Source organism: Schistocerca piceifrons, chromosome X (assembly GCF_021461385.2).
Source record: "Schistocerca piceifrons isolate TAMUIC-IGC-003096 chromosome X, iqSchPice1.1, whole genome shotgun sequence".
In the NCBI taxonomy this organism is placed as follows: domain Eukaryota; kingdom Metazoa; phylum Arthropoda; class Insecta; order Orthoptera; family Acrididae; genus Schistocerca; species Schistocerca piceifrons.
Genome location: NC_060149.1, coordinates 306737413 through 306750224, shown reverse-complemented (window position 1 = coordinate 306750224; position 12812 = coordinate 306737413). Strand labels below are relative to the sequence as shown.

The following is a 12812-nucleotide window of genomic DNA, read 5'->3' as shown; positions in this document are numbered from 1 at the left end:
GGCTCTCATGCCACTCACATCAGGCGAACAGTTGGTGTTGCAACAGATGCATCCCTGTACAGGATAGGCACAGTACTATAATACAGAAATGCAAACCGTAGTGAACACCCTATTGCATGCACGTTTAAACACTATTTTTACAGGTTAACTATTGAAAAAGAGACCTTAGTATCATATGTAGGGTAAAGAAGTTCCACATATTTCATTATGGCATAGAATTTTACCTCATTATTGCCTATAAAGTATTAGTCACAATTTTTTATCCACATAACAATATTGCACAACAAGCAGCAGAAAGTTTACAGTGATGAAAATTATTCCATAGGTCTTACAATTATTGTTTGCCTCTGTAGCTAAGTGGTCTGTATCTATGATTGCTATGTGAATGATCCAGGGTCATTTCCTGATACTGCTAGGGATGTTTCTTTGGTGAGAAGGCTGGAATGAGGTGCAGTCAGCCCCATGGTGCGAACTGACTAGCTGCTTGAATGAGAAGAAGTGGCTTCAATGTGTAGGAAGTTGACAACACCAGAGGTGTGCTGACCCCATATCCTACTGATGCCATTGGCAGAGGATGAGTGGCCTGTCAGGGCCCAGTACACGGAAATAGTTCTTACAATCATCATATATTTTATAGTCTAACTGTAGATGTTCTGTCAAACCTTTCAATGTGCCCAGACCTAGAATTTGTCATAAGAACTAGTATGTTACCAACTTGATAATGATCTTTGCATGATGGTGGAGGGTTTGTTATTATGGCCGAAGTTATTGCGTAATTTACAAAACAGGACCATATCTTAAAATATTAATTGCATTTGAGATGTAACTAGTAAGTAAGGAGGGCTATATAATGAGGTACTGATACTGGATTGGTACGGGCATAGGTGATAATTTTTCAATAATTGTACTATATCATACCTACAATTACATGAATACTCAATACATCATATTTTTATTATTTTTAAGTGCATTTTGTGTTCTTGTTTTTTTTACTTCCACATGTAATAAAAGACCTTTTGATAGCTGCTTCTTCTCAACAACTGCAGTGTAAGCCGACAAGCCAAAACATTATGACCACTTGCTGAATAACTTGTTGATCCGTCTTTTAATGCAGTGTGTCACACATTCTGCACATCATAGATTCAATAGTTTGTTGGTTGATTTTTGGAGGTATGTTACACTGGATGTTCATGCACAAGTCATGTAATTTCCTTAAACAATGGTCCGCTGATTTGTGTATGCAGTGATGGCACCTAATAACAACCCAAATGAGTTCAATTGGATTCACATCAAGAGAATTTCATGGCCAAGACATGAATGTGAGTACACAGTCATGCTCCTCAGACCACTGTAGCACATTTCTGGCATTGAGGCAGGGGACAATTATCCTGCTGGAAGATGACATCACTGGTGGGGAAGACATCAAGCATCTGTGAGCATGTCTTTTGTAATTAATGATGTCATTGGGTCAACATATAAACATGTAGGGATCATCTGCTGCAGAGCCCCATGTTCAACTATGTATGATGAATTGTATACTTGAAAACACTTATGCATGCACCAGCATTGTGCTCTTTAGATAGAGATGCCACAGATTTCTACCTGTCCTGCTTTACTGAGCAGGCAAGTCTCAAAATCCCATGTTCTGTGAAGCATTGTGGGCATCCAACCACTTATCGCCCAGTGGTAGTTTCACTGTCATTTTGTCACTTTCCGTAGATACTCACTACAGTAACATGTGAACATTTGAACAACTACACCATTTACAACATACTCGTTCACAGGCTCTGGGTAACAATGATATTACCTTTGTGAAAGTCGCTTATGTCAGTAGATATCCCCATTTGTGGCCCGCGTCATTGCTAGAATGATTCCCCATGTGTCTTTTATCCACTTATATACTTTTCTTACCATGTCTCATTGCCCCAGTGCCACCAGGTGACATCCATCCTCGCAGTGGGCATAGTGTTTTGGGTTACCAGTTTATATTTCAGAATAAAGTTCAGTTACCAAGTGCATACTTGAAAAGTTTATTTTTCTTTACCAATTTGAACAGATTAATCTGTCATCTTCAGAAGCCTTCAAAATTTGGGATACTATAAATCATTAGAACTTGGACATACAAGTAAGTAAAGTATAGGAAGTATATTACAACTGTCACTTAATATTGGTTTATCAGATGATAGACAGTTGTTTTTCCCTCGCTGTATTTCCCTTGCTGTATTTGTGAGTGGAACAGGAAAGGAAATGACTAGTAGTGGGACAGGGTTCCCCCCCACATGCACCATATTGGCTTGTGGAATATCTATGTAGATGTAGATGTACATGTGGTAATTGTAACCACAGATTGATAATTTACAGTGAATGAATCACATTTATGAACATAATCAACTTGTGCCAGCAACCAGGAATGTATGTAAAAACTTATAAAAATTATATCTACATCTACATGATTACTGTGCAATTCACAATTAAGTGCCTGGCAGAGGGTTCATTGAACCACCTGCAAGCTCTTTCCCTACGATTCTACTCTCAAATGTCGTGCTTGAAAAATGAGCATTTACATCTTTCTCTGCAAACTCTGATTTCTGTTATTTTATCATGATGATTATGTCTCCATATGTAGGTGGGCACAGCAGAATATTTTTGCAATTGGAGGAGAAAGTTGGTGATTGAAATTTCTTGAGAAGATCCTGCCACCGTGAAAAATGCCTTTGTTTTAATGATTGCCACCCGAATTCATGTATCGTGTCTGAGGCACTCTCTTCCCAATTTTGTGGTAATATAAAATAAGCTGCCCTTCTTTGAACTTTTTTGATGTCCTCCATCAGTCCCATCTGATGTGGATCCCTAACCACACAGCAATACTCCAGAAGAGGGTGGACAAGCATGCTTTAAGCAGTCTCTTTAGTAAGCTGCTCGGCCAATAAATCACAGTCTTTGGTTTGCTTTACCCACAACATTATCACTGTGATTGTTCCAATTTAATTTATTCATAATTTTAATCCCTAAGTATTTAGCTGAATTTACAGCCTTTAGATTTGTGTGGTTTATCCTGTAACCAAAATTTAGCATATTTCTTTTAGTATGCAGGAGTGACAAGTCAATAGTCGACAGGACACTGAAACACTCTCTTTTCGAATGAAGTTCTTTGGGGGAAAACGACAGTGTTTCATTTCTCACGTTAACATATGTTTGCATTGTGTTCGTGCGGTATAATAAAAGTGATTATTTCCAGTATAAAGTCCACGCAAGCATTTTCTTTTATGTGGTTTGATTATCCCTACATAAGTGGTGACCCCGTAACTACAGTGGTGTGGCAGCAGACAAGTTTCTATATACATTTTTCATGCCATCTCATATCGACATGTCATCTGCACAGAACCTCTTCCATGACATCGATGGCTTCATCCAGAATATCAAGAATGAGCTCAACATGATGCAGCTAACCTCTCAGTTCACAGTGCCACGGATTCCTACATCTCATATCGAGTTTGTCCACGACGTTACATTTCCAACCACACTGCGTGTACCGGCAGTTCCCGTGCTGCCACAGAGGATATTGCCCCACACAACCAGCCCGCAGGACACACCAATATCAAACCAAATGTGCTCATGTTTTCATCACCCGTGTCGGTGCCGCTCCCACAAGCTTCAAACTTCCCGTTCGCCGGCTCTTGCAGCCCACCCGTGTCGCAATTACAAATTCAGGCCCTGCCTTTCGTTCCCGAATGTTCGGAAATTTGATTCACTACTATGGAGAACATTTTTGCGCAGCAACAAACAGTTGATGATTTTGAACATTTTACGCCAGTGATATGCAACCTGGACCGACGTGCTTTGTCAGTGTTATTGGATATAATTATGCAACCCACACCACAACAAGCTTACACCACCCTCAAGACAGCATTTACTTCACGTTGCACAAAACTTGTGGATCAATGGATAACACAGCTCCTGTACCACGAGAAACGTGGTGACAGGTCATCTTCAGACTTTTATCAGCATTTACATGCTATGGTGGACCCTTCCGTGTTCTCAGACACATTACTTGTGCACATCTGGCAACAGCAAGTCACAGTGGCCACCGCAGCAACCACCTCAGCTAACGACTCCTGCTGAGCACTGCTGGAGCAGATTGACGTTGCACCTCCAGCTTTTGCTGCTGCCACAACCACACGACAAGTGCTGGACCCAACCAAAGATTTCCGATCTCTCTGCAATGCCATTCGTCAACTGACCGCCCAGCTGCAGCAGTTAGAGCCAGGCGGCATTGTGGCATCTGACACACACACACACGTCCTCGCCAGACGACGCACCCACCGCATCACGTGAACAATGCCACCGGTTATTGCTGGTTCCACCAGTGTTTTGGCATGCAAGCTACGAAGTGTAAGGTGCCGTGCTTGCACCCAAACACGTCCCACAGCCTGCTTTAGGTGCAGCCAACTGTGACAACAAGCAACTACACCTAAACTCACAGATGCATGGAAGGAGGATACCCCCATTTCAGTGCAGGCCTACATTGTGCGGATCGACTTCTCCCGCAGCTGTCAGGTACACAGCTTCACAAAGACTTTTTGTTCCTGATCGCTCTAGGGGTTGGATGTTTTTGGTTGATACCAGGTCAGATTTCAACACACTGCCTGTAAATTTCTTTCCTTCAGACAAGCATGATGAAGAGACCACTTTGAAAGCAGTCAATGATTCAGTCACCCACATATATGGACAGAAAACACTGACAGTGGACATTGGGCTTCCAGAGAAATGCAACTGGAACTTCGTTATGGCTGATATTGACCAACCTATACTAGGTGCTGTTTTCCTGGCAAAAAATGCATTGTCCATGGATTTACACAAGACACTCCTCATCCAATCTACTAATGGATGGGTTATCCCGGGAATACAAGGGCGTCTGACCTTTCATGCATGCCCAAGAGTAGATCACCTCAGCGTGCACACCTGGGTGGACACCATAGCGACGAAGGAGCCTGCCCTGCAGATGACCCAAATGACATCAAAACAGTTGACGGCACTACAACAGGCTCCCACTGTTTGAACCGCAAAGGCAACAACCAAGCCAGGACATTGGACAAGAAAGAGTAGGGTGAAGCATGAGTTGGGGCACACACACAATGGATATCTTCTTCCAGGTAAGCTGACCAAGGTTTCCATTGAACGGGTAAAACCCGCTTGGACAATGAAAGCACCGACTGCAATCTCACAAACAACTTCGACACATCTCGCAACGAACCCACACCCTTCACAGAGCCAGACATCTGTGACCCTCTGAAGCTTCACACCATGGGACCTAATGCATCAGCAGAATCATCAATCAGCACCGCACTATCTGCACTTGAGCAGGCTGACAGGTGAAGTTTAAGTGCCCCACCATACCTGGTGCTCCGCACTTAAGGGGTGGGGGCTGGGTGGGAGTGACAAGTTGATAGTCGACAGGAAACTGCAACAATCTCTTTGCGAATAAGGTTCTTTGGGGGAAAACGACAGTGTTTCATTTCCCACATTAACATATGTTTGCATTGTGTTCGTGTGGTATAATAAAAGTGATCATTTCCAGTATAAAATCCGTGCAAGCATTTTCTTTTATGTAGTGTAATTACCCCTACAAGTACTCATGTGGATGACTTCATACTTTTCATTATTTAGAGTGAATTGCTACTTTTCACACCATAAAGATATCTTGTCTAAAACGTTTTGCAATTAGTTTTGATCACCTGATGACTTAACAAGATAGTAATTGACTGCATCATTTGCAAACAATCGAAGTGGACTGTTCAGATTGTCTCTCATGTCATTTATGCAGATCAGTAACAGCAGAGGGCCTGTGAGACTTACTTGGGGAACGCCAGATATTACTGCTGTTTTACTCAATGACCTTCCATTAATTACTAAAAACTGTGACCTTTCTGGCAGGAAATCATGAATCCAGTCACACAAGTGAGATGATGCTCTATAGGCACACAATTTGATTTAGAAGATGCTTGTGAGGAGTGGTGTCAAAAGCCTTCTGGAAATCCACAAATATGGAATCAATTTGACATTCCCTGTTGATATTACTTGTTACTTCATGAAAATAAAGAACTCGTTGTGCTTCACAGGAATGAATCCATGCTGACTGTGTGTCAACAGATCATTTTCCTTGAGACAATTCATAATGTTCCAAAATCCTACTGAAAATCAATGTTAGTGAAATGGGTCTGTAATTCAGTGGATTACTCCTATTTCTTTTTTGGGTATTGGTGTGACTTGTGCAACTTTCCAGTCTTTAGGTATGTAACTTTCGAAGAGCAAGGGGGTGTATATATTGTTAAGTATGGAGCTATTGTATCGGCATATTCTGAAAGGAACCTTAGTGATGTAAATTCTGGTCCAGAGGCCTTGCCCTTATTAAGTAAGTTAAGCTGCTTCGCTACACCAATGATATCTACTTCTGCGTTACTCTTGTTGGCAGTTGTCCGAGATTCAAATTCTGGAATTTTTACTTCATCTTCTTTGATGAAGGAGTTTTGGAAAACTGTGTTTAGTAACTCTGCTTTAGTGACACTGTCATCAGTGACATCTCCATAGTTGTTGCTCAGTGAAGGTATTGAATCTATCTTGCTGCTGGTGTCCTTTACATATGACCAGAATCTCTTCGAATTTTCTGCCAGATTTCAAGACAGAGTTTCACTGTGGAAACTATTAAAAGCATCTTGCATTGAAGTTCATCCTAAGTAAAACTTTAACAATCTTGAGAATTTTGCAGATTTTTAAATTTGACATGCTTTCTTCGTTGCTTCTGCAACAGTGTTCTGACCCATTTTGTGTAGCATGGGAATCAGTACCATCTCTTATTAATTTATGTGGTGTATATATCTCAATTGCCAATGGCCTTCCCACAGTGGTAACACCGGTTCATGTCAGATCATCAAAGCTAAGCATGTTGGGCTTGGCTAGCACTTGGATAGGTCACCATCTGAGTGTGCTGAGTGCTGTTGGCCAGTTGGGTGCAGTCAGATCTTGTGAGGCCAATTCAGGAGCTGCTTGATTAAGGAGTGGTGGCACTGATCACGAAAACTGACAATGGATGGGAGAGCAGTGTGCTGAACACATGCCCCTCTGTATCCATATCCACCAGCCTTTCTCGAATTCAAACTGCAACTGGTCTATACTAACATAGTCAGATGAGAAGGGGAGGAAACTGTCACTTAGAAAGGCATCAAGTGAATTTTTATCTGCTACTTTAAATAAATGTAGTTTGTGTTTATTTTTGGTTGGTTTGAATGTTACAGTATTCAGTCTTGCTACAGTTGCCTTATGGTCACTAATCCCTGTATTCATCATGATGTTCCCTCTTTGCTCAGGATTATTTGTTGCTAAGAGGTCAAGTATGTTTTTGCAGTCATTTACACTTTGTATGGGCTCTTGAACTAATTGTTCAAAATAATTTTCTGAGAAAACATGCAGTACAATTACAATTTATGCCTATCATTTGAGCTTCAGTGCTTTCTATTATCAGTTGGATCTCTGATTGTTTCCCAACACAGCTACAACAATTTACAACTACAATACGGATTGTTGCTGGGTCTACATTCCTGTGCTTGTCTTGTCCTCTTTTAGACTGCTGCCCTTTCTGTAGCTTCCTGAGACCTTTAACCTAAAAAAAAAGTATATATAAAAAGGAATTTATGTATCACATGCATGAAAAATGTGGCAAATAGTTCCACATTAGCTATTGCTACAAATAGTTCCACATAAGCTATTGCTAACATTAATACCTAAATGAAATGGACTAATGTTCATCATTTTATAAGAGATGCTAATCGTGCAGTCTTCAGCTGCATGATTATAGTTAGTACACCTGTTAAACTCTCCCTTCTCCAGCAGAGACATTTCATCCCTTGAATACATAGTACACAGTAAACAACTGCATCATTCCTCTCAGGAAGCCTGGCACAGACTAAAGCTCCCTCACAAGTCTAGGAGGGGTGGAATTGTGGCAATGGTGAGGGAGGGGGTGGGGGGGGGGGAGGTAGGAAGGGTGGTGGTGTTGGGTGACGTAGTAGGAGTGAGTGGAGTTAGGTGGCCCAATTGCCCTATTTCTCACCAAATATTTGAATTTCCCGCCATTTTTTAATTTACTGCCAAAAATTTGAATTTCCCACTCAGGAATTTCTCAAAGGAGTTGTGGAGGAAGTGATACATGCCAGCTAGAGATAACCCATGACATCATCAAGGGACAGAGGTATCTAAATGATCAATTTGCATAATAAATTTGAAATCATAAGTGTGCCAGAACACACATTGTCCTAACACTGTCAATTGCTGTATGTGTAATATGGCAGGAAATTCATATTTTGGCGGGAATTTAAAAAAATTGCTTAGTTGCATTAGTGACGCCAGAGCCCAAGTTCTGAAGTATGGGCACTATCACATTAACACCAGAGACAAAAGATGTTAGATAGGTGTCTGCTGACCTCACTCACAAGTTCTCCTCAAAATATTATTCACTGAGAGGTGTATGGGCACTCGATACTACTTCTCCTAACTCTAAGTTTGGATCTCCCCACCTGAATCTTTATTTAGCACTACAATGAGGAGGGAAACGGTCCTCCGGACACATTGCCGCCCCTGGGAGCAGTCTGCATGCACCAGCTGCCTAAGGAGCGCTAGGTCTACCAGTGAACATGCCATGTCATTGAAAGAAACCTCTGCATTGTAGGCAAAGTGCTGTGATACGACACCACAGTCTGGGTGGTAATGTACCACAGGCTACAGGTATTAGAAGTGAAGTGCTCACACAAAGTGGACTACAGAAGCTATCCTTCGCAATGCTAGTACGATGTTATAACAGCATTGCAACCACATCCCGCAAGATATGAGTTAAAATGATGGGAAACTAGAAAACTGCAGCAAGCACATTCATACTTTATCCCAAATAACAGGGAATCGAAAGTCACGTAATTTGAAAATAAGCTATAACTCTCACATATGTTCTTCTTGGAAACGGAAAAATCAAGAGATGCACATTCATCCTCCTGGCAGTGGACACTTGTGCAGTGGCTCAGTGGCCAAAAGTTAGATTAAGGTACTATGATTGTAGATTCACCACAAAAAATTTGTTTTGAATGGCTGGTGGCTATTTCACTGGCATTGACATAACCATCCACCACAGAGCCATCAAACATGTGAACATATACATATCAAGCATTGTGCAACAATATTTGAGAATGAAACATGCTTATAAAGAGAGAATCAAAAAGGGCTATAGAGCTTTGGAATTATATAGAAATTTATTTGAGATAACTTACGGAATGGGTAGATGTGTCATTTTGTAGTGAACAACCTTAAGTTTGGTTGGCTGGTTGGTTGATTTGGTGGAGGGGACCCATTGGGTTAGGGAAGGATGTGGTAGGAAGTCAGCCATGCCCTTTCAAAGAAAGCATCCAGGTATTTGCCTGAAGTGATCTAGGGAAATCACAGAAAACTTAAATCAGGATGTGCGGATGCAGGTTTGAACTGTCGTCCTCCTGAATGTGAGTCCAGTGTGCTAACCACTATGCCACCTTGCTTGGTACTTTAAGTTTGATTCACATAGTGCATCAGTACCCCATTATGCCAGCAGGAGCGCCAGTGTAGTGCACAGTTAAAATGGCTACTTTCACTGATGTGGAGCATAGACATTCCTGAACAGCAATCAGACAACATTTCATATCAGTCGCATGGCGAACACCTACAATTGCAGAATATAGGGCAGTGAAAATCCACAAGCAATTGTGGAACACTTATGTGACAGCCTCAAAGTTAATGTGTTTTGTGGCCTTAGCAAAATGAAAGTGTATGGCCCTTTCTTCTTCATGGAGAAAACTGTCACTGGTATTGGGTATCTGGATGTGCTTGAAAACTTTTTAATTCCACAGATTTATGAGGATGACTGAGATTGGATGGTTTACTGCCAGCCAAATGGTGCAACACCTTATTCCCTCACAGAAGTTTCAGGTTTCATCAATAATCCCTTCCCAGGTTGGTGGACTGGCTGTGAAGGACCAGTCGCATGGCCACCTTACTCCCCAGACTTGGCACCATTGGATTTCTTTCTCTGAGTTTGCATTAAAGATCATGTGTATGTTCCTCCCTTACCAAAACATTTAGCTGACATGAAGAATTGAATCTACACTGCCGTTGTAAAAGTTAACCTGATTTGTTGCAATGAATGTGGGAAGAAACTGATTACTGATGGGATATTTTTCGTATCGCAAATTGTAGTCACATTGAACCAAAATGTCACTTGACACTTTAATGTGAAACTTGAGGTTGTTTGTTTCAAAACTACAGATCTACTAATTCTATACGTTATCTCAATAAATTTCTATATCATTCCACTGTATATTTCAAACTTTGTTCAAAAGTTGACTTATACGAATTTCCATTGTCTCATTGAGCAAGTGCTCACAAAAGTGGGTCTTAATTGCCCCCCCCCCCCCTGTCTGTCATTGCTCAATGAAGATAGAGAAAATTCAAAAGTGAAAAACACACTCTTCCTCCTCCACTTTTATTTAATGTAGAAATTTTGCATATAATCAATAAGGGCTACAAAATGAACTCCTTAAAAGAGTTCAAAACAGAGAAACATTCCTATTTAAATTCCAAATATTTGTTGAATGACCAGCTTGCTTTGAAAAAAAAAGTTACATTTCACAGCTCATGCTAATAAATGTGTGTGGTGGAACTGTATCTCATTTAATAAAAGTCCAGTCAGTCTTCCAAAGCACCAGAGGCGAGATGCTCCTCTGCTCCAATGCAAACATCCATGTGTGCAGTTGAGGAAATGTTGGTGATGAGCAGGGACGAATTTAATAAGTGTACTACTTGGAAGCACACAGCTGAAGATTGTATCCAGAGCCTCCTACACAATGAGTGGAAAAGAAAGGTATTAGATGAGCATGGGGTGAATACTTTTAGACAAATAATGGCAATGTAGTGGGATGGGGTGAAGATGCATTGCAGAACTCATGCAGATAAATGCTTGTGCTTTAATTTAATTAATTAATTGATCAACTAATAATTCCCACCCCCTGATGACATCATGAGTTTTTTCCCATCCAGCGTGTGTCCCTTCCCCTACCACTCCATTATCCTCCTCCCTCACCCCACCCCTGGAAATGATGGGAAATTAAAAATTGGTGGGAAATTCAAAAAATGCTGGGAAATTCAAATTGAACAGTGGGAAAATCAAATCTTGTGTGTTCACCTTGAGATTTAGAGACTAACTCACCTAGCTCACAACACTATCACCAGAGGGCGCTGCTGGCCCTACTTCACTTCACTCCCCTCCCCTCCCCTCTCCTCCTTCATCTGAAAATTGGTGGGATAAGGACGCAGTCTCTGCTGGGCTGTTGGATAGGATGGATGTAAGTCTTTATTTTGTACGCAATGTGGTACCTGTTGATCTAAAAATGAATAGCTGCTGCTGGGAGGAAGATAAGGATGGGTAATAACTATATTAGAACAGCGACCCACTGTCCCCCAGAGGGGGGGAGGGGGGGGGGCGGTCTGGCAGCAATGTAATATGCTGCTCTACAGCCTACAGAGAAGTTAAAAAACATAATGAGAATAGAAAGAAACAAGAAAAAAACAGACAATAAAACGATGACATTGTAAAAAAAACTGTAAAATGGCGTTAAGTTGTGGAATTTAAAATATAAAAGTAGACAGGCACAATTAAAAAACACATGGCGACAGTCTGGTTTCTGTTCGCACAAGATAAAAAACATAACTAGCGACAGTATGGCGGCTGTTCGTAGCACTAACAGGTGACGCACAAAACTGAACACTCACTTACAACACCACTATACAGGTGACACGGCGGCAGATGGGGGGAGGGGGGAGGATCCGGACCTACCATGGGGAGAAGGGGGGCAGTCGATGGAGGGAGAGGACATAGAAAAAGGGGGGGCTGGGTGGATGTGAGAAGGAGTGGGAAAAGCAGTGGAGGGGAGAGCAGAAAGGACTCAGGGGAGAGAAGGGAGGCAGAGAGAGGGTAGGTGGGGGAAAAACAGGATGGAAAGGGGGGGGAAGAGGGAGTCCAGGGAAAGGACAGAGGAAAGGAGGGGAGGTGAGGATCAGAGTTGTTAGGAGGGATAAATGGAGGGAGAGAGGGCATCATCCTGGAGCAGCACTGTGCTTGTAACATCTTGCCCCTGTATACAGGACTCCTGTAGCAACCCCTTTTCCCCGTCATAGGTCCGGATCCTCCTCCTCCTCCCCCCCCCCCCGCCCCCCCAATTGACGCCCTGTCACCTGTATAGTTCTGTTATAAGTGAGTGTTCAGTGTTGTGCGTCCCCTGTTAGTGTTACGAACAGCCGCCATACTTATACGTATTTGCAAGTTGAAAGTCACATCCTATCCAACAGAAACACGGGAAATATATTATATAATATTTTTTACAAGTGTAGTGCTCATTATCTTACCTGAACACTGTGTCTCAAGACGAAAAAGGAAACTGACCAGCCACCTCAAGTGTAGTACAGCGCCATACACCGAGTGTATTGTGTACCTGAAGAGCCATCCAGGTGAGAAACCACTGGATGCTGGCGGCCAGCACCACCAACTGCAGTATAATGCAAGTGAAGCACGAGCAGCTGGGACGCATATAACAGTTCCATCACTGACATAGACTCCTCAGTTTAAAAAATCCGAAACGGTAATATTGTTTTGTCAATACACCTCGAATTTCTCGCGAGGAATGTAGCTCCCTCCCTTCTACACAAATTATTTTCAGATATAGAAAAAATCGGACCGTACGTTTTCA

General features: G+C 41.9%; 1 protein-coding gene across 1 annotated transcript in view; it reads left to right on the top strand.

The window, feature by feature from the left end:
• The first annotated feature begins 11405 nt into the window (after positions 1-11405).
• LOC124722326 overlaps positions 11406-12812 on the top strand; it is a 36812-nt gene continuing 35405 nt past the window's right edge. The window contains exon 1 of the mRNA XM_047247503.1: positions 11406-11411. Coding sequence (XP_047103459.1) covers positions 11406-11411 — 6 coding nt within the window. The remainder of the gene's footprint in view (positions 11412-12812) is intronic.